The sequence below is a fragment of the Garra rufa genome, chromosome 3, assembly GCF_049309525.1.
Source record: "Garra rufa chromosome 3, GarRuf1.0, whole genome shotgun sequence".
NCBI classification, from domain to species: Eukaryota; Metazoa; Chordata; class Actinopteri; order Cypriniformes; family Cyprinidae; genus Garra; species Garra rufa.
The window spans coordinates 33,447,837-33,470,872 of NC_133363.1; the positions used below are offsets into that span (position 1 = coordinate 33,447,837).

Below are 23,036 nucleotides of genomic sequence, written 5' to 3' on the forward strand. Positions count from 1 at the left end.
TTAGGTTTTTTGCTAATATGATACCACACAAATCTGATTATGTGATACTGAAGACTTTGAAGAAAGCTTTTAGCACAGAAAAAAACTTACATTTAAAATATATTCAAATAGGAAGCAGTTATTTTAAAATAAAAATATTGAACATTACTGCTTTTGCTGCATTTTGTAACAATTAAATGCAGGCTTGAGCAGAAGAGAATTCTTTGAAAACTTCTGACTGTAGTGTAAAGGCAAAAAGCTTCTGTGTCTTTCCCACAAATGTCTGTTCTGGCAGTATGTAAGACTGGTGAGCAGGTTCGAAATTCTGTGAAAAGGGCAGACAGCTTTCCAACAATTACAACACTGAATTCCACTTCAATGTACGAGGCTCCAATGTAAAAGGTAAAACTGGCTGTACTCAGTTTTAAAAGCATGACCTCAAAAGTCTGCATCATCTAAAAACCTTTAAAGCCTTAGTTTTCACTGCAGCATATAAAGAATTTGAGACATTTGAGCCTCTAACACCTTGCAGTTCATTACTTTTTAAACGTTCTAATACAGTATGTGCTTAGGTGTGGAAACATGTTGCATTTATTGTAGTGTTCATGCAAATACATTAAATACTTTAATAATGCAGCGATACATCAAGAATCACTTATACAAAAGCCACTCTCAAACCAAGCAGTCATCAGTTGGTCAATGTGGCAAATTTAAAAATAAGCACATTTTGTCTTCATACTATTTTTTTTTTTTAAGTAGATTCCTATTGAAAAAAAAAAGTGTAAATGTCTGTAGCGTGTTGCTTTTGCAGTTGTAGACGATTGACTTTCAGGGTAAATTTATAAATGAAATGAAGCCCACCAAGCTTTTTTTTTTTTTTTTTTTCTTTTTCACAAGACTACTGAACAAAGTTCGTGAACTTTCATCTGAAAGTTCATCTTTATTGTTGACAGAGTTTACAAAAACAAGTTGTGCATTTCCAAGAAAATAAAAAGAAAAGAAAAAGACAAAGAAACCAAAAAGTTTAGCCACTAGGAAAATAACCACCAGAAGCCTATATAAATACTTTACTCCAAAGTGTGCTTGTTGTGTGTGAGCACACACACACTTGTGTAAGTGCTTGGTGAAAAGTCCATTCAAGTTCAGCCATGAAACTCAGCATTTTGTCTCTTTATGACTGAGCTTTGTGTTTGGAGATTGAGGAGTGAGTGTGTGTGTGTGTGTGTGTGTGTCTCAGTAGTCCAATGGAGCCATAAGTAGTTGTAGCTCTTTGAAAGTGCTGCCATGACGCCCAACCTGCTCAGCTCGGTTCTTCACTACATTACTGAGGTTCTTCAGCTGCTTATAGCAAGCTTTACATTTCTGATGCCTGAAAAACAACAAACACATTACAACAACAACAAAAACAACCCTATCTGCTTAGACTGTGGGGCTCTACAATAATAATTTACCATTTAGCAGCTATTGGCTTGTTAAAAAGCAAAATTTTACTTTGACATTTGCTTTAAAGAATTAGTTCACTTCTAGAATAAAAATTTCCTGATAATTTTCTCACCTCCCATGTCATCCAAGATGTTCATGTCTTTCTTTCTTCAGTCAAAAAGAATGAGGGTTTTTGAGGAAAACATTCCAAGATTTCTCTCCATGTATTGGACTTCAATGGTGGCCAACGGGTTGAAGGTCAAAATTGCAGTTTCAATGCAGCTCTACATGATTTGGGTCTTTAAAGTTGGCTTGGTGTATCCAGATAACAACGGCCTTAAGGGCCATATCTAGCAAACCAATAGGTCATTTTCTATATACACAATATACTGCCAAAAGTATTGGGACACCCCCTTCTAATGAAAAGGACTACTTTAGTAATTTCCATGAGTACAAATCTTAATGTTTAAGCATGTAATTATATTCTAGGGAATTGTGTACCTCTAATTTTGTAGCAACAGTTTGGACAGGACCATTTTTTATTTTAAAGGAGAAGTCCGGTGTGATATTGACCTAAAGTGTATTGAATCACGAGACATTGAGAACTCAGAAAAAGCACCGGTAGTTTATTTACAAGAAGATTTATACAGACAGTACCTGGAAGAAATTTACCGGCCGCCGCCATCTTGAATTTAGTCACGATAAGTCGAGTGACGAGCAGGAAGGAACTTATCAGGTTATCAACTTATTTACATGGCTACTCCGATGCCCCATTCACTCTCATTGACAACCTGTTTTTAGCATCGGCTAACTAACCCCAGATTTCGGACTGCAGGACACAAACCGAGATGAGATATGCAAGGTACGTTCACACTCGGTATCATGATTCAATACACTTTAGGTCAATATCACACCGGACTTCTCCTTTAACATGACAATGCCTCTGTGTATATAGCAAGGTTCATATAGAGAAATGATTGATTCAGTCAGTGTGGAAGAACTAGTCTGCAGAAAGCCAAGTCCTAATCCCGACTGAACTGGTGTTTGGTGATGAGATTTCGGCTCAAGGTCTGCATATAGTCACACCAATGACTTGTACATACACTATGAACAAAAGTATTGGGACACCCCTTCTTTAGAACATAAAAAGGTACTTTCAAAACTGTGGCAACAAAGATGGAAACAATTCATGCATTTATAAATTGCATTTCCATCTCTGTTGCACCAGTTGTGAAAGGGTCTAAAATGACTGTACCCTCACATACAAATCATTGAAAAAAAAAAAAAGGAGTTGTGTCCAAACTGTTGCTGCACAATTACCTAGAAAACCAGCGTTACTACAGCTGCAGACTCGCAAGAGTATTCACACTGGAAGCATTTGTAGAGCGTGCATGCAGCTGCTCCAAAGCATTTAGTAATCAGCTTTTTTCTATGAAACTGGTAAATATGAGGTAAATATGAAATTGATAAATGTAACTGCTGAAGCAGCTTCAACCCAATAATTATTGGTGGAATCATAAAGCATATAGGGGAGCGCGGGCCACAAACAAAGCATTTTGGCTCGTTTTTATGTCTTGTGTTCTATGAGAACTGTGTGTGGAGCGTTTTTCTGAATGTTTCATCTATTTGCGCACATTATTTTGAACTATACTGTACAGCTGTGTGTTGCGATTAGGGTCGTAACACGCATGGTTGCGATGTGTTCATTGTCAAACTCATATAATTATATATATATATATATATATATATATATATATATATATATATGAATATATGAGCTGGGTAAAAAATTTTAATTGAAAATTTTAAAATCGGTAATCCGATTTGAATCGATCTTCAGTTTAACGCAACGATATCGATTTGGGAAATCCCCGAATTGATTCTTAATGCTCGTGCTTCACGTAAGAGGATATGAATATTCACCTCTCGTCCTGAAGGTGTCACCATCAGCTGCTTTTTTTTGCAGAAAATCTGGTGATCAAAAATGATTAGGCTGTAGTTAAGAACTGTTTTATGGACAGTTAGAATGTTTTGTATTATGATTGGCCTGTTTTGAACGTTTTGAATTTAGAAAAATGTTTTATTTCTTAAACATGTTTGAAATTCTTAATAGATTTCACTGTTGCACATTTAGTCTTTATTTTTTACAGTAATGTGCTTTTTGCAGTTTGTTTACATGGTGTACAATGGATGCACATATTTATGACTTCTTGTTACAGTGTTCATTTAAAATAAAAGTTGTTTAAAATAACTGTGTGCACCCTATTATTAATGTAGATGTGTATTTCAGTAATAAACTTAAGTAGGAGAGATTCAGTTACCAGCATTTATATCAAAATATGGATCCCATGTCTACAAAACTAACATTTTAAATGAAATATTGATAGTTAATCGATATCGAATCGAAATCGAAACAATAAAAGTAAGAATCGAATCGCCGAATTGGTCACAATACTCAGCCCTAATAAATAAATATATATATATATATATATATTTATGGCATTATTTTATTTGAGAAAGTTAATAATTTTATTTTACCAAATAATATTAATATTTATTTTACCAAATATTTAAGTTTGTCATGTATATTTTTTTCATTTGATCATAACATTTTAAGCTGTCATTTGGTGATGTTACAATGTGCTCCTCACGTGTTACATTGTATCCCACCAGCTTGGCATGTTGTCACACTTCACTTCCCTTCTTTTGAGGTAAATAACAAAAAATACGTATACACTGTAATTATGAAACAAAGCGACATTTGTACTAGACAAACATTTACACAAACTGAGAAATGAAAATAGTGTTACGTTGTGCTCCCCTAATCATAAAGCTGCACATGAATGAGGTAAAATATGGGTAGCGCTAGAGCCTACGTGTATTTTTTTTTTTTTTACATTTTTCATTTATTATTATTTTTTTTATTTTTATTTTTTTTTATTATTGTATTTTACCTTTATTTATATAGTACTTTATACAATCCAAGACTCAAAGCAGCTTTTTCTTGATGCAAAATAAATAAATAATAATCTGCCGTAAAACATTTAGTAAGTTTCTGGCTTTTTTTTTTCTTTTTTTTTTTTTTTTTTTTTTTAAATACACCATGCTTGCCTTGCACCCAAACTGAACAATTAAAACACATTTATATCTTCTGTAGCCTAGGCCTACATGTTTTGGATTTTTTTTCCTTTTGATTACAATTCTTGTTAAACTCACTAGACATGCGTATTATGTGTGCATTTTAAGCTTGTTCCATGCATTTTATAAAACTTTTGTGTGAAATCATATTTATTTTGGCCATCAAAAGTGTACTGTCCCTTTATTTGAGCATGAGCAGCGCAGCAAAAATAGACTCGGCGCCGAAACCATCGCTTCAGCGCTGCTCACGCGACGCTCCTGCTTGACGCTCACGCGCTGATCCTGCTGCCGGTGTGAATGCACTCATTTGTTAACATGGGCGCCGAAAAAAAAATACGCACTGCTCACGCTTGCGGTGTGAAATGGCCGTTGTACTCATGGAAATTACTAAAGTAGTTAAACCTGTTCATTAGAAAACTATAGTGTATTAAACTTTATTTTTTACACACACACTGTATACTGTCCACACTGTATTTTCTATCCCCTTAACCTACCCCTAACCCTTAGAGGGAACTTTCTGCATTTTGGAGGAGGAAGAGGAGGAAGAAGAAGAAGAAGAGGAAGAAGAAGACGACGACTCATTCTGCACAATTTATAAGCTTGTTTCCCCATGGGGACCGCAATTTAGGTCCCCACAGTGACACAGGTCCTCACCAGTCTGTGTGTATTCAGGTTTAGGTCTCCACCAGGATATAAAAACAAGGAGACACACAGACAGACACACTAAAATTCTCACCTTGCACTAACTTGCCCTCATGCGCAACACAGGTGAAAGTAACAACCCAGTGTTTACAAAAGCAAATGTGCAAAGAAAGTAAAACGCCCTTTACAAAAAAGTAAAACGATTTGTAAAACGGAGAAGAAACGAGATGGAGTTACGCCCTACTGTACCTTCTTAAACTGGGTTACACAGAACCTCTCCAATGTGATTACATAAGGCAAAGACATTATGCAGAGCTAGTGCAAGGAAAGCATTTGTGGTTAAAAATAATTTTTTTTTTTTTTTTAAGAAAACGAGCAATCGTTTCGCTAGATAAGACTCTTATTCCTTGGTTAGGATCGTGTAGAGCCCTTTGAAGCTACATTGAAACTGCAGTTTTGGGCCTTCAACCTGCTGATCCCCATTGAAGTCCACTATATGGAGAAAAATCGTGGAATGTTTTCCTCAAAAACCTTTATTTCTTTTCAACTGGTGACATTAAGAAATTAACATCTTGGATCACATGGGTGTGAGTGGAGTATCTGGAAATTTGAATTCTATAAGTGAACTAATCCTTTAATTAAACTTGTTTGGTTACGTTGTTAGCCATGGGCAGAATGTGTTAGTCATATTTGACTAAACTGAAAATCATCAGTAGATCAGCGAGCACAGCGAACATTAAATAAAAGTGCATGGTTTAAGTTCTTGTATAAAAAGTCATGCTGCTTTAGACAGGGAAGGTAAAGAAATCGAATGATAACCATGACTAACACAGAGAATTAAGCTCTAAAACATGTTTGCTAGGTACCAACCTCTCCTCTCGAGTAATGTCCACTCCAACAGACGGAGGAGCAGTAAGCGTGTCCGAGATTAGTGGCCAAAAACGCTTCAAAATCAGCTTTAAAGACATACAACCAGTCTGTACATAACTGTAGAAGGAAAGGGAAATATGTCTGTAAACGATTTTGTTGATAAGATGGTCATCTCAAAACCTTGTAATCTTGCTTGCAGTTTACTTCAATAAACGTACTGTTGCCTAAGCAATCAAAATAGACTCTTAGCAACTGATCTAAAATGCTTTTCATGAGCAGGAAATTAACAGCCAGTCAAGTGCTCCTCATGAGCTGCACAAGAGACATAATGCTCACCTGATTCTAGTGTTAGCATGAATCATACATTTAAATAAAATACGCCCAATATTTCACCAATGTGTGACGGAACAAATTCCATTTAAATGTTGCAATAGTAAAAAGTAGCCTAATGAAACAGTTTAGTAAAAATATTGTAAGCTACTGTAAAATTATAAGTGTATATGTAATATTTATATACACATAACTTGTAGATGTATACAGTTGAGGTCAAAAGTTTAGATGTACCTTGCAGAAACTTCAAAATGTTAATTTTACAAAAATAAGAGGATCATAAAAAAAAAAAAAAAAAAAAAAAAAACACATGCCTTTTGTAAGTATTGACCTGAATAAGATATTTCTGAATTTATAAGTGATGACCCTGTTCAAAAGTTTACATACACTTGATTCTTAATACTGTGTTGTTACCTAAATGATCCACAGATGTTTTTTTTTGGTTTGTTTGTTTAGTGATAGTTGTTCAAGAGTCCCTTGTTTGTCCTGAACAGTTAAACTGCTCTCTGTTCTTCAAAAAAATCCTTCAAGTCCCACAAATTCTTTGGTTTTTCAGCATGCATGTATTTGAAGCTTTTCCAAAAATGACGGTATGATTTTGAGATCAATCTTTTCACACCAAGGTTAACTGAGGGACTCATATGCAACTATTACAGAAGGCTCTCCGAGCATTCAAATGCTCACCGATGCGCCAGAAGGAAACAATACATTAAGAGCCAGGGGTGTAAACTTTGTGTACTTTTTTTCAAATTTTGCCTAAATATCATATTTTTTCCCCCATTTAGTACTGCCCTTCAGAATCTACAGAAGATGCTTTCATGTTTTCCAGAAAACAAAAGTGAAATTTACCCTGATCTTTAAATTTTAAAAACAATTTGAACTCTTTTGGACTACGTAAACATTGTGAAATATCTTATTCAGGTCAGTACTAAATAAAAAAAAATAAATAAAAAACACATGCACATTTTGCATGATTCCTCTTATTTTGATAAAATAAGTTTGCATGCATACACCTCGCAGAATTTGCAAAATGTTTTGACCTCAACTGTAAATATAGGGTCCTAAAGGTGTTAAAACCCATAACAGTCAATCACTTTCGAGATGATTTAATAAGTCACCTTTCATATTTGCTCTGTAGCAATTCCTCAATCTGTGGCAAGATGGAAGTGCAGAGGTCCAGTTTCCACAGCGATCTGAAAGAGAATAATTTCTATTACTATAACATCTGCTAAAATTATGCCGGGACATAAGAGGGGAGCGGTAATGTGTGTGGGTGCTTACGGTTTGAGGTTGATTATGTTAAGGATGTCCACCACAATAGAAAGATCATTCATAGATACAGCTGAATCCAGGGAAGTCTGGGCAACATGAAAGAAAAAGAAAACGAAAACGCAAACGCTGCTTTTAGTGTACTGCTGCTTTCAATAATAGCCCATTACAGCATTTACTAGATTACATTAGAAATACATTTTCGATGTGTAACAGTAAATGTATCCATCAGCCAGTAACAGATCTCTCATTACGATCTGTCCGTCCCACAATTTATCAAAGCTCATCAGCTTGAGTGCTGTTGCATTTACCTTGACATCACCACTGGCCCAGACGGAGCGTACTGTGTCCAGGTTTTTATATCGACTGGTCAGCATTACGCACATGGTGTCATGCCCTTTCCTTATCTGTGCTAATGCCTCTTCGTCTCCCATCATGCCGGCTTTAGCGTTTCTTGCATGCTTTTAAAACAGAGACAATATTCAAAAGAATCACTCAGCATTTTACATACTGGTACAAAAGCGGACAATACTGTTTGAAAGGGCAATATGTACTCTTAAGGTACAAAATGCACCATTTAGGAGTAAATAAGGCATAAAGAACAGGCTCTGTATATACTAGCGCACTCTTTTTACTTTAGCATTTTGTATGAGATTAATTGGTGATGAAGTATTTTGCTATCAACAAAGCCACTCATGGATCCATTTAGGGTTATGAACATTACCATAGAAACAGAAAATTATCAAAAGGACAAGAACAGCTCCAGCAGCTCCAAGAATCTCTATCTAATAATTACAGCAATTCAGACATGACATGAACGCAGCATAAAACAAAAGTGAATCATTTTAAGGAAACAATAGGGCTAGACAGTAATGTTAAATATCCATTGAACTCACAGAAAGGAAGTCCCCAGCATGGAGGCCAATTGGCTCGTTGCGTGTTGAGAGGATGATTCCTGTGAAAGGTTTAGGTTTGGTGGTAGTTACCACAGGACGAGAGGGAGAGCTCACTGATGTGGTCACCACAGCTACTGGACGGGGAGCAGCAGCAATCACAGTTGGTTCAACTCTTTGTACTGGAGTAGAGGAGATAATGGGACCTTTCAAATGTCCTGCCTGAAAACACAACCATCATAAACGAATCAGCCAATGATTATGACTTTATCAAGAGAAATTTAAGAAGTGGAAAACCTACCCTGTCTATTACTGGTGTTACAATCTTAACTGCTGGGCCAGGTTTCTCTAGTAAACTCTCTGAGAAAGAGTGCTCTAGGGGTGCTGGGAAAGGTTCTGTTCTTTTAGGTGGCGTTCGTGCTGCATGAAAGAGAATGGGGAGAAAAACAAGAGATTATATACAATGGCACATGTGAAGCAGCATGTGAAAGTTGGCTATTTTGTGCAACTAGAACTCACAGATGACACTGCGTGGCTGAAAGATCTCTTTATAATCTTCTGGATTGGTGATTTCTGCACTGCTCTCCTTGTCTTCTTTCTCATCCTCACTGCTAGGACTTCTCCTCTCTCCTTCTGGACTCCGGCGATCTGCCTCTGAACTCTGCTTCATCCTACACAAAGCACAGAAGATCAGCATCCTTAAATGCATTTGAAAATATACCAGACAAACCTTTTCATAAGATCGTTTTTGCACAATTAAGACAGAGATATACCATCCAAAAGTTTGGGGTTGGTAAGATTTTTTTATTTGAAAAGAGATAATGTTCAAAAAAGCTTACAGAAGAGATTCATTTTGAATATAGTTGTTTTTTGGATTCTTTGCACACTTTCTGGGCCTTGAACGTGTCAGTTGTGTTGCCATCTATGTAGGGTCAGAAAGCTCTCGGATTTCATCAGAAATATCTGTGTGTCTTGAAGAACGATAGTCTAACTGGTTTGGCATGAAATGAGGGTGAGTAATTAATGAGTTTAATTAATGAATTTTAACTTTTGGATGAACCATCCCTTTACTGCATTTAAGTTTAAGGGAGTGTAAAACCACATTGCTGTTCTTATTCAGAAGTGACATTCTAATAGTGTGCACACCAAAAAAAAAGAATTACATTTGTGCAAGTAGAGTACATCATTTTTGGTTAACATTGACAGGTCTATAATAAGAAAAGACCAAATCACTCACTGCTCTTGATTTAACTACTAATTTTTGCATCCTTGTTCTCATTTATAATAAAGATAAAATAAAAATATCTATATTGTGTATTGTTTAATACTGTAAAAGAAAATATGCAAAGTTGCTTGGTAATTTTGCTTTAACTTAGCCTCTATCGCCTTCAATCAAACTTTTTTTTCAATCCGATTCCGACAAGTCATATCACTTAAGGCATTTTAAATGGAAAATAGAAAGAACTCTTTTAAAATGAGCTTATTCCGACTCATTTTGCCAGCACGGGTCACATTTACTTTTCTTCAGTCAAGAGCAGTGAGTGATTTTTCTCTTCTTTTTGTTATATTAACTTTAAAGACAAAATTGAATATTCTGTTATCAGTTTCTCACTCACAAGTCGTTTTAAATCAAACTAAGTTTCTTTCTTCTGATGAACAGAAGTTATTTTGAAGAACCAGCTACTGTTTGGTTACCCACATTCTTTAAAATATATTTTGTGTTCAGCACAAGAAATAAATTAACACAGGTTCAGGACAACATGAGTGAGTAAATAATGACAGTTAATTCTGGGGTGAAATACCTCTTATACAGGGTTCCCACTCTAAGCCAGATGAAAAATTCCCTAAAAGCTGAATTTCCATGACCTATAATGAGTGGATCCATCCATTTGCAAGCTTTATTTACTTGTTCACAGACATTTTTAGTATAAAACACACTACTACTTTTTTTTTACCCAATGAATGCACTTTGATATTTTTCTCTGCAGAAATTCATACGTTTTTTATGCTTTCAGGGGTTAAACGCTCTGAAGAATTTTCTGTTTGTCATCCAGTTCATCATTCAGTCTTTTGTATCTTGCTTTTCTATCATTTACTTTTAACACCTAAAGTGGTCATTTTGTAGCCAAAGGTCTTGAAATGTAAATTTTCCTGGCATGTTTGCCTTAGTTAAAAGGAACAGCCTGGTGACTGGATTTGATTGAAGTGACTGTCAGTTGACAAGCGGGAAGAGAATAGAATGGAGCTGAAAAATAGTGTATGTGGTGTACGTGCAAGAGACAAAGGTAGATAAAAAAAAAAAAAATCTCACTCTTGTCCAGTGCAGGATGTAGTGGGTCGCTCGTAATTCCGTCGTAGTGTTGTTCCTAGTGCAGATGTGGGAGCTGGGATTGGCTTGTCCTGAATCAGCCCTTGGATCACAGATCCTGATTTTTTCACTCGGCTGAGATCCACAACATACCAGCTGACATTGTTTTGACTGTAGGACACTGCAATCTATTCAAGAGACAGATGACAGATAGAAACTGTTAAAATGCTTTTTAGCATTTTCCAGCAAAAGAGTTTCTCAGAAAGTGTTTCTGGTCAGATGGCCCCTGAACATTTCTTCAGAGATCAGAGTGGAAATGGTCACCGAGACCTTTCCCACCTAACAGGTTCTTTTAATCATCCCAGAAAGCAAGGGGAACACTAGTTCACAAAATACTACAGCACCCACTCACATCTGTATGTAAAATAAAAAAGACTGACTATGTACAAAAACACAAACCATTTGGTTGTTGCTGATGGCCAGGTCAGACACTTTGCCCCAGCCTACATGCACTATATCAAAGCAGCGGTCAGGCTCCCAGCCGTACACTCGTAGTGTGTTCTCCGAGCCGCTGTACAAGCAGCTACCATCAGGATTAAATAATATACTCCTGCAAAAAAGGAAAAGGGACAGAATTCAGCTAGGGGGTCAAACTGAGAAAAATAAACATATCCAGACTGAAAAACTGATAACTACCTCACAACTCCCGTCTCGCCCTCTGACGATCCAATCATGTTAAATTTCTCCAGGTCCCACAGCTTGACAGTCCTGCAGCAAATATACAAAACACATAAAGAGGGTGCCAGAGGCAACAAAGCAGCACTGAACACATTTAATTCATCCACTTCATTTATAGACAGACAAACACAACCTCACACACAGAAACACTCAGTACCGATCTGCACTCCCAGAAGCGAGCAGGTACTCGTTGGGGTGGAACTGCACAGCATTGACTGCTGATGTGTGTGATGTGAATTCAGTGATCATCTTGCCTGCTATCAGATCCCACAGCTAGACGAGAAGCAGAATGAGCGTATACATTAAAAGCTATTTCTTCCTCATTTCTAAAACACGGCAAGACAATTTCCAAAAGTGAGAGGTGCAGCATAGCTCTTACCTTTACTGTGCTGTCATCACTGGCTGAAGCCAGCCATTTCCCATCAGGACTGAAGGCTAGACAGCGCACAGCCTGAGTGTGACCCTGTAAAGAACATATTATTCATATTAACCACACACACAGTCATCATCACGTTCATTAGGAGTTTATGCATCTGTACCAGATAAATGACACTTTCTGAACTAAAGTGCTTTAATAGAACATGTTTTGCATTTAATGCCTTTTAAATGCAAAATGGATATCCAGAGTTTTAAAACAAAAGTGGATAAATCTTACAATCGGAATCTTACAACACAAGACACACCATTGCACAAAACAGTACAGGAAGATAGATTGAGAGCACCTCACTAATCCACAGATTAATCATGTGCTCAGACACAACTGAGAGTTAGGGGTGATTAGCCTGGCTTATGATTGTACAGACACACATACACACAAACACAACATCAGTCTTGTACTTGCCTTATATCTGAACACGCATCCTTTCCTTCGCACATCCCACAACTTGACAAGAAAAAATAAATAAGACAAGAAAATTAATCTTTACAGAACTACACACAAAATCTCAATAAAACAAATACAGTTGCGGTCAAAAGTTTATATACACCTTGCAGAATCTGAAAAATGTTTTTTTTTTTTACTAAAATAAGAGGTAACATGCAAAATGCATGTTATATTTCATTTAGTACCAACCTGAATGTGATATTCCACAGAACATGTTTACATACAGTCCACAAGAGAAAAGTTTAATTTTTTAAAAGTGACCCTGTCCAAAAATTTACATACACTCAGGTCCGACAAATTCCTTGGTTTTTCAGCATTTTTGTGCATTTAAATCCTTTCCAACAATGACTGTTAATTTGAAATCAATCTTGTCACACTGAGGGACTCATATGCAACTACTACAGAATGCTCTAGAAGGAAAAATGCATTAAGAGCCAGGGGCGTAAACTTTTGAACAGAATGAAGATGTGCACAATTTTATTATTTCGCCTAAATATCACATTTTTTCATTTAGTACTGCCCTTCAGAAGCTACATGTTTCCCAGAAGACAAGACATGTTAAATTTACTCTAATCTTCACATTCAAAAAGTTATGCTCAATGCATTGAACTTCCTTCTGAAGCGTCAATGAGCATTTGAACCTTCTATAATATTTGCATGAGTCCCTCATTTGTCCTCAGTGTGAAAAGACGCATCTCAAAATCATACAGTCATTGTTGGAAAGGGTTCAAATGCACAAATGTTGAAAAACCAAAGATTTTCTAAAGAACAGTTTAACTGTTCAAGACAAACAAAACTCAACAACATGCATTTTGTATGATCCCTCTTATTTTGGTGAAATAATCAACATTTGTCAGATTCTGCAAGGTGTATGTAAACTTTTGACTTCAACCGAGTAGGAATCAAATTCTTTGATTACTCTATGAAACTTGACTTTCTATACACCTTCCAAGGCAAATGCATCCAACACACCTTAATATTGCTATCCACAGAGCCAGATGCCAGGTATTCTCCCATGGGGTGGAAGTCCAGACTGCAGATACTGGCTTTGTGCCCCATCAAAGTGCGCAGAACTTAAAAAAAAAACAAATACAAATTCAGCTATAGATAAACTTACACTGGACAATTTGTTCATCTCAAGGTGTTTCTGGTCAGATGGCCCCTGTCATTTCTTCAAGGATCAGAGTGGAAGGACCACGACGGGACCTCTTCCACCAACAGGTTCATTTAATCATCCCAGAAAGCAAGAGGAATGCCATTTCACTACATCTATTTTTGCATAGAAAATCAATTTAAAAGTAGGCAGGCACATTTTTAACCATGACTTATCAGTTCAGATTGATAGGGTGACTCTTGAAACATCAAGAAATTTCTGCCTCATTTTTCATCCTATAACCCTAAAGACACAATTTTTCCATAAATAAAATGAAGTCTATATTTAGGACCATTACAATATTTTACAGACCCACTTTAAATTTTGAAGCTTCTTTCCAAACTATTTTTGACATGGGTACACAGTAGTTAAAGACACCCAATATAAAGTGGGACGCTAATTTGTCCTGATTTTGGAGATTAGCTTAAAGGGATAGTTCCCCCAAAAATGAAAATTCTGTCATTAATTACTCACCCTCATATTGGTCCAAACCTGTAAGACCTTAGTTCATCTTTAGAAAATAAAGAGAAGAAATTGTTGAATAAAATGGATATTTTTGCTTCTTTGCTCACAAAAAAAGCTAAATAGTTTTTGTAGCTTCATAAAATCATGGTTGAACCACTGCTGTCACATACTATTTTATTGATGTCCTTACAATCTATGCAGGGTCAGAAAGCTCTTGGATTTAATCAAAAATACCTTAATTTGTGTTCTGAAGATGACTAAAAGTCTTTCAGGTTTGGAACTACATGAATGCGAGTAATTAATAACAATTTTTTATTTCTGGGTGAGCCATCCTTTTAAGTGGCACATTTTCGTTGCTGGTTACAAGAGAATCTTATTGTAGATGTTATACGTTAGCCAAAGTGCAAAAGCTGCAGCACAAACCACATACTTTTAGCAGCTTCCAAATCCCAAAGCCGAAGAGAGCCGGACTGAGAACCGGCCACCACACGCTCTTCAGAACTGTTGAACTGGATACACTCCACAGGGCTGGTGTGGCCCGTCAGACTCTACAGAACACAGACAAACACTGCATCAAACAGCTGTGAAACACTTACTTCACTCAAATGCACAAATAACAAAGAGGGTTTTACCATAATGCAGTTTGGTTTGCTGACAGCCCAGATATTGACTCTGCAGTCCTCGCCGCCAGTGGCCAGCAAACGACCAGACGATTTCCCCAACACCAGTGAAGACACATTGCTGGAGTGGGCCACAATCTCCTCTGAACACATATGACAAAATAAAAGCAAGTCGCATTTACCACAACTTCAAACGTAGAATAGTCAAAATTTAAAACATTCTTGTGTTTAATGACCAGGGAGTTTATACTCACGCAGTTTCCATGATGTTATAGTGGTGTTGGTGAGAGCCATTGTGATGATCGTGTGATTGAGTCAACTCACTCTGCTCATTTCACCAACACACAAATGTTAGGGATGCAACAGTATTAATTTGTCTTCTCTGGCCATCTGTTAAAAATAAGACAGACAAACAGCAGAGTAAATATGCTGAACATAATGATCACTCCGAAAAGGGACACCTTTTGGCATAGTGGTGTTTCCTGAAGTTTAACCACTTTTACACTACAAGTCAAAGAGTTTTTAATATATATATTTTTTTTTTAAAGACTTCACTTCTGCTCATGAAACCTGCATTTATTTGATTCAAAATACAGCAAATATTTTTACGAATTAAAATGACTGATTTCTACTTGAATATATTGTAAAATGTAATTTAATCATGTGTTCATAACTAAAAGCTCAGCATCATTAATCCAGTCTTCAGTCTCACACGATCCTTCATAAATACTTCTGATGTGTTGATTTGCGGTTTAGGAATTGATGATAAAGACATTTATAAATGTAACAGAAAAATTATATTTCAGATAAATGTTGTTCTTCTGAACTTTCTATTCATCAAAGAAACCTGACAAAAAAAAAAATCTAAATTATGTTTTCAACAATAATAAATGTTTTGAATTAAGAATTAGAATGATTTCTAAAAGATCATGTGACTGCAGTAGTGATGCTAAAAATTCAGCTTTGAAACCACAGGAATAGATTACATTTTCAATATATTCAAATATAAATCAGTTATAATACAATAGTAAAAATAATACAATAGTAAAAATAATTCAATATTTTACTGTTTTGCTGTACTTCGGATCAAATAAATGCAGGTTTGGTGAGCAGAAGAGACATTAAAAATAAAACGACTTACTGTTAAAAAAAACCTTTTTACTGCTAGTGTATGTTCTGCTAATAAAGTTTTGATTATAGTTGTATTATGCCCAATTGCCTGTGCTTGATGATGACAACAAAAATTTAGGAATAAGAGATACATAAAGCATTTTTAAAGCCTCAACACATGACACTTCGTCCTTGCCCCATCATAACTGGCTTATAAAATACATTCAGATTAGGTCTAATACGGGTCAAAATTTATTTAATACAGACACAAGACACCAATGAGTTATTTTTGAACCAATTCACTTGCTTTTACAAGTAAACAACCATTTTTGTTTGTTTTTCCCCCTCATGAAAACATTGTAAAACATCATGAATGGCTGTTCTTTTTAATTTCACCTGAATACCAACATTTCTGCAATTTAGTCAAAGTTTGAGGTTAACTGATATTTGTTTTGTTCTGTGGCATTGCACCATGTTGAGTATCAAAGCTTTTGTGCCTATATGTTGGACTAATGAGGAATTTGTGGACAGTAATGTTTTTAAATTGGCGGAGTAAATGGTTTTTCCTTGTCTGTTCTTGTCCATGGTAAGGGGGTCATGTTATTTCCTTAATAGTAAACACACATTGTGTTTTAGAGCTCATACAACACCAGTTAAAGCAGTTACTCGATATAAAATCATGTTTATTGTGAGACCGCGGTCAAAAGGAAGGTTTATGTACAAAGAGCAGCCAGGTATCGCCGTTTCAAACTGTGATATTTCACATGGGGCTGAAACCTAACCTTATTAGTCTAACAAAACACTTACACACACACACACACACACACACACACACACACACACAAATTCTACCACTTACATAAAGTCCGAAACTAGTGCTAGATTAAAAAAAAATCGAGGCATATCCACTTGAAGTCACTTTACCACGCGAGCCTGTACCATAGCTAGCAGTTGTATGTGAAAACGACCCATTTGTAGGCGATCAGTCTACTTTCCATCCTTATTTCTTTCGAACTCCGTTAAATGCCTTACTGATAAACATAGTAGCAAGTTAGAGACTGGAACTTCTTGTTGTTGGCTAACTTTCCACTAACTTAGCTTCACAAGGTGGCTAACGTTAACGAACTCATCTGAATTGTGAACAAATAGCCTGCATTTACCTGATTGTCTTATCTGTTGTGTGACGCTGTTAAAGTCCAAAAACCGATGGCCTATATTTATGAGATGAAAGTTGACGATAAAACAATCGGACGATAAACATCGACCCACTTTACACACTTGAATTTTGCTGTTGTCATGTTGGTTCCTATTGGTTGCTAACTAGCGGTAGCTTAGCAACAGTTCTCCTTACCTTCCTTGTGCTGGTGACGGTCAGTCTGGGTTAAATAGAGACTCTCATGACTGCAGTCTGTCGATAGACAGACCAGATCAGCACTAATGAGAAAAAGATTAGTTTAGGACGAGAAAAGATCCGGAGTGCGCGCATTTCATCATGCGCATGCGCGCATTTCATCATGCGCATGCGCAGTGGAACTGTCTGCCTTAGTTGTTCTCAATCAATCCTGGCTCCGCAGCAGCAGCCTTCATTTAACTCATTTAGTAGAGGGTCTAACAAGGGAAACACCCAAATTGTGCAGCACTAGGGGCTATCAGGACCGAAAACACTCAAAAGTAATCATCTATTTCAGGTCTTTAAATACACTACTAAAAAGCTGAGTTGAGTCAAGTGTGTTTTACATTCAAAGTATGTACTGGGATGGCCTCTATGAACAATGTTGGGAGCACTGCCCGAAAAAAATAACAGTAATTGAGGAATAATTATATCAATAAATAAAAAAAACCCATCAATATCATTTAATAACAGTTTATTTGTAATCATTGGGTCTCCATATATTTAATCTAAAGCAACTTATTTTAACCAGGTTGTCAAAATGCAGTTTATATCTTCTTTAGTCCATTGAAATGTTAAACTGACATTGGGCCAGTCAATACTGTGAGGTCTTGTAAAATTATTCTTATTTAAAAGTTATTCTTGATACCAACTTTTCATGAAGCCATATAGTTTCATTTGAACTGTTAAAAATATGTAACCAGAACAACAGGGTCAATTATTTTTTATCTTTATCTACTTTGCGTTCCCTCAAGGCAGCACCAGGCTGCATCTGTAGCTTCACCAGAACGCCACATGTCAATGACACAGAATCAGTACATGATTTCCCCATACTGAGCAATCAAAACAATATCTGAAAGGCCAAAGAGGGAATTCTAAAAGCAGAACACAAGTGCTGTGAAATGTCATGTGGTTGGTGAAGCTCATACAGCCTCAGGTCTAAATTGCTGAGGGTTATATAGCTGCACCTGTTGAGCAGTACTCATTAGCAACTGCAACTAATGATATGACAGCTCACTACAGTAAGCAAAGGCATTTTGTGTGAGTTAACCTCACTTTATGATTTAAAAAAAAAAACTGTTAAGCCCCACTCAGAGGCACACCTGAGTTTGAGATTTTAAGACAGAAAAAGTGAGAGAAGGGAACCAAAGGACTGAAAAGGACGGAGCAGTTGAAGACAAGTGAGAGAAAGTCAAAAACACTTTACAATGCCCATCTATTGTCCGGACTAACCTGTCATATCAAATATCTCAGAATAATTTAGATTGCATGTTCATTGTAATTGTATAATAAATGTAAAAAATTAAACACGGACAAGTCTAGAATCTCTTCATTTGTCGTCTTTCTTGCCGCCTCTGTTTCTTGTCATTCTTCTCATTGTCTTCAGGAGCTGCCTGTGAATCAGCAGAAAACCAGGGGCCCAGGAAGTTGGCCCACAGTAGATGCAAAGCCCTTGCAGGTGCCTGGTGTGAAGAGAGAGTAAAAAATATGGCTTTAGTAAAAATAGAATTGTGAAACCTCAAAGATATCACAATCAGAGCAATTGCGCAGTCTCACCAAGAGCCAGAAGTACCAGAAGTAGGATGACAGAGAACTGAGGACCTGAACAATGGCAGTAAGAAGAATCACATCCTTCAGGTGTCTGCATATCAATATGTAAACAAAAATCAGTTATGGTTATGAGGAGTATTTATCACTGTCTGGGAAAAAAATCTACAGATTAAACATCCAACTCACTCTGCCATGCCTTGTTCCATATTAAGGTCAATTCCTCCATCCAGCAAGCTCCCATCTTCAGCAAATGCAGCTTTGGCCATTGCAGACATAGATCTGTAGCTGCCAATGTAAACCGCTATTGCGAATAGTAGAAAGAACTGGTACAAAAGAGACAAAGAAAGAAGTGAATATGTTTATCATTTCTTTTGTTTATTTAAATAAATAATATACCTTACAGTACTGTACTATGGTAAGTAGAAAAAAAATTAATATTGTAACATACGCTATCAGTCAAACGTTTTTTTTTTTTTAATGTTTTTTTAAAGAAGTCTCTTCTGCTCACCAAGCTTTCTTATTTGATCCAAAGTACAGCAAAAGCAGTAATATTGTGAAAATATTTTTACTATTTAAAACAACTGATTTCTGTTGATTTTCAGCTGAATTTTTAGTATCATTACTCCAGTCACATGATCCTTCAGAAAAAATATAATATTCCGATTTGCTGGTCAAAAAAAAACATTATTGTTAATTTGTTTAGATTAATTGTTGCATTTATCTGAAATAGAAATGTTTTCTAACATTATAAATGTTACAAAAGCTTTTTATTTCAGATAAATGCTGATTTTTGCATCTTTCTATTCATTAAGTAAACCTGGAGAAAAAAAAAATCTACTTAAATAAAAAGACTGGAGTAATGATGCTGAAAATGTGGCTTTGATCACATAAATAAATAACATTTTAAAATATCTTTAAATAGAAAAGAGTTATTTTAAATAGTAAAAATATTTCACAATATTACTGCTTTTGCTGTATTTTGGATCAAATAAATGCAAAAAATCATACTGTTTAAACACTTTTGACTGGTATTGTAATACAAAGTAAATATACATTTTTTGCAGTATAAATTGGGTTTTTATACATACAAATATAGAGCTGCCTCATGCATTTTAGAACTGGGGCCCCCTCACATAAATAGGGACCCATGGCCACAAGTAGATTTGTATGCAACAATGAAGATTTGCTCATACACACCAATGAATGCAAAAACACAAAATATACATTTGCTCTTATTCACATCATACTCTGACTTACCCATGTCCAAAATGTAGATGAGTTGTAAAAGAGCAAGAGATTGACTGCTGCATAAATAGCCTGAAAAGAATACAACACCAATCAATCCATTAATTCTTACAAATTATTCTTTAAAAAAATCTTAGGATTTAAAAAGGTACATTGAAACTCATATGCATGCCTTACGTTTGCTCCCAGGATGATTCTGCAATAGAACTTCAGAGTGTCCTGGTTTTCCTCATGGATTTGTTTTTTGCCTTTGGTTCCAACTTTTCCTTTCGGCTAATGAGAGATATATTACTTAGCAGGACAGCACTGACACACAGAAAATTACAATCTTGCCAGTCAGAATAGACAGTTATTACATGAATACATTTAAAGGCACACAGTTATGAATCATATTTCATTGTCTCATACCGCCATCTCCCCTGAGTTCTCCTTCTCGTCTCGTTCACCTAATAACGCCTTTCTCCTTAGGCATCTAAAAAAAACTAACGGATCGGATTTTTTTAAAGAATAATCTTCAAAATGTATCAACTACCAAATAATGTCAATGCAATATACCACATCAGCGTTCGGGAGCACGTTTCCGGCGCCTGGAAAAAGCGTCACAGCTGCAAAAACTGGATTTGACGCCACCTCGTGCTAATTTCATGTATATACAGGACTATATGTTGAATATATGTTGTCCTGATCCAAGAGGTCACTGACATTTTACCGTAGTCTAAGGGTTGTTTTTGAGGTAAGCTGATCTAATGTGTATACAGTTTTTAAATTCTTGCCGAATTATCCTAAAACAGCTTCTTGAAATGAGTGCATATTTCAGACAAAAAACTTAATATGATATTATTAAATCTACATTTTCAAATCATTCAGTAAGTTAAGGCGAGACACGGCAGGCAAAAACGTCGTTTTTTTTTTATTGGTCAATTTTGAGATTTTTGGATATTTCTCTTCAATAACATGTCTTCTTTTAGACTTGTGGTGAAAAAAAGTCCGAAATACACATTTAGGTCTTTATTTTACTGCACTTTGTCTGTTTGCGTCTGTAGATTTCTCATAAATTCAACAAAAGTTGGCGTTCTAAATCAACATGCTGCTCCGCGATCTCTGTCTGTACCCAGTCATCACGTACACTGCTGGAAAGCTCTCTCTCTTCTGTTCAATGCTGTCAGATCCAAATATGGTTATTTCCTTTTTATCAGCAACCAATCGTGAAAGTAAAAGAGGGGATTTAACTCTAAATGCGCAATCTCATTGGCTGAAGATAATTTCTGACAACGTGATCAGAATCGTCACATGGTATGCTTTGACGCTTCCTTGTTTGGTTTAGCTTTCCGCGGTATCTTTTGAGTGAATGAATGAAAATAACTTCGCGTCAATCATCGAAAAGAGTACAGCAGTTGTCACTTGCAAGGGGGAAAATGAAAATTAGTAATGGATTACATGGTGAAATGCCCTCGGGAAGCGCATCTGAACGTAAGCTGTTGATGGGAACCCAGGGTGGTTTAGATATAAGCCAATCTATAAATAAAGTGCACTCTACACAACAGTGGCTGCTTGTTCATGTATTTGTGGTTCTCTGTGGTTAGTTGAAGGTCTTATTTGGCAATGTTGTTTTATTCAGTTTACATTGTTATAAATAATTACTTGGCCAGTTGTTTTGCTTGTTAGCAATGTTTTCATATAAAAATGTGTGGAATTTTTACAATATAAATTTTTAAAGCCCATTTTCTCAAAATGACTTTTCTCTCATACTCCAAGTCCGAAATCTCCACTTCAGTAGCACCTATATAGACCAAACTTTCCAGTCTTGTACCTAGTTATATTATGAAGACTATTACAGAGGGATTTGTAAATATATTATTCCTAGCCTGATTTATATAACATTTTATTCCAAAAAACATGGCGAAAATACATTTTTTAAGGCTATTGACAGTATATTCTAATTTACAGGATAACAAAAGTGGATATCCATAAATCCCTCTGTAATTGTTTTCCCATCTAATATGTGAACACAATGAAAAAAGAATTTTGAACCTGGCTTTATCCAATTCTGAGATTTCGTTTTTTAAAATATAGGCAAATTAGCGCATATTTACTTAGATAATGCCTAATTTGCATATTTAAACATAAAATTACAAAAACTTTGTAATACATTTTTTTCTCATCTTAATGTAGGTAATCAACTGGGAAAGTTTCATGGTGATATCTGCTAGTTAAAAATTTTACCCTATTCACCTGTAGTGTCTCGCCTTAAGTTCAGTGAAGTGTTTTTGAGGTCCCCATGCTGAAGACCAACTTCTCCCCTTAATAAGACAAAACCTAATAGCAAAGTCCAAAAACAATTTGTACTGAATTATGTGTGTAGTGGGCCTACATTGAAAGCACCAATCACAAATGAGTGTTCATTTGTGACCCTGGACCAAGTAACCGGGGTATATTTGTAGCAATAGCAAACAATACATTGTATGGGTCAATATATATATATATATATATATTTTTTTAATGCCAAAAATCATTAGGATCTTAAGTAAAGATCGTGTTCCATGAAGAAATTTTGTACATTTTACTGTAAATATATCAAAATTTTTGATTAGTAATATGCATGGCTAAGAACTTAATTTGTACAACTTTAAAGGTGATTTTCTCAATTATTTAGATTTTTTTGCACCCTCAGATTCCAATATTGGAACAGCTTTATCAAGAGTACATGTTGACATTGACCTTGGCTGTGGAAGTTTCATTACCTTGTCACATGAATTGTTAATCATAACTTACCTTTTCACCTATTTCCTCTGTGTTTCCCGACTCCAGTTCAACAAAGTTTAAAGAGTTCAGCAGAGTTTAAAGAAGGAGTTTTGTGTGCATGTGTATCAGTTCTCTGTCTGTGTTAAGTAGCAGGTTCAGATGGGCTGTCCAGTAGATCAGTAACCACGTTGGTATATACAATCTCCTCACCTGTGATATCTTTAGTTCATTTATGCAATCATATGTTCAGTGTCCACTGGTTGATTATTGACATTTTTATGATCTTAA

The 23,036-nt window shown here is 35.9% G+C and overlaps 2 protein-coding genes across 5 annotated transcripts; both read right to left on the reverse strand.

Moving 5' to 3' along the window:
* Positions 1-885: 885 nt before the first annotated feature.
* katnb1 (katanin p80 (WD repeat containing) subunit B 1) lies at positions 886-17,327 on the reverse strand. 2 transcript variants are annotated; one of them, XM_073835969.1, is made up of 19 exons: positions 17,172-17,327; positions 14,965-15,100; positions 14,723-14,853; positions 14,521-14,638; positions 13,445-13,545; positions 12,431-12,472; positions 11,969-12,052; positions 11,747-11,862; positions 11,548-11,619; positions 11,311-11,461; positions 10,855-11,039; positions 9,063-9,214; positions 8,845-8,963; positions 8,547-8,765; positions 7,962-8,111; positions 7,663-7,739; positions 7,500-7,574; positions 6,052-6,168; positions 886-1,348 (listed from the first exon to the last, which is right to left on the reverse strand). In XM_073835969.1, exons 2-19 carry the CDS (start codon positions 15,002-15,004, stop codon positions 1,213-1,215), a joined length of 2,085 nt encoding a protein of 694 aa, XP_073692070.1. In that variant the 5' UTR covers positions 15,005-15,100; positions 17,172-17,327; the 3' UTR covers positions 886-1,212. The 2 variants fall into 2 exon arrangements, with proteins under 2 accessions (XP_073692070.1, XP_073692071.1); XM_073835970.1 differs by lacking the exon at positions 17,172-17,327 and adding an exon at positions 16,981-17,104.
* Positions 17,328-17,668: 341 nt separating this feature from the next.
* On the reverse strand, positions 17,669-22,856 carry tmem208 (transmembrane protein 208). 3 transcript variants are annotated; one of them, XM_073837184.1, is made up of 7 exons: positions 22,779-22,856; positions 20,415-20,488; positions 20,184-20,279; positions 20,019-20,078; positions 18,948-19,084; positions 18,768-18,852; positions 17,669-18,673 (listed from the first exon to the last, which is right to left on the reverse strand). In XM_073837184.1, the coding sequence occupies exons 2-7, from the start codon at positions 20,418-20,420 to the stop codon at positions 18,530-18,532; spliced, it is 528 nt and encodes a 175-aa protein (XP_073693285.1). In that variant the 5' UTR covers positions 20,421-20,488; positions 22,779-22,856; the 3' UTR covers positions 17,669-18,529. The 3 variants fall into 3 exon arrangements, with proteins under 3 accessions (XP_073693285.1, XP_073693286.1, XP_073693284.1); XM_073837185.1 differs by lacking the exon at positions 22,779-22,856 and adding an exon at positions 20,562-20,604; XM_073837183.1 differs by lacking the exon at positions 22,779-22,856 and having other exon boundaries at positions 20,415-20,606.
* Between the last annotated feature and the right edge of the window lie 180 nt (positions 22,857-23,036).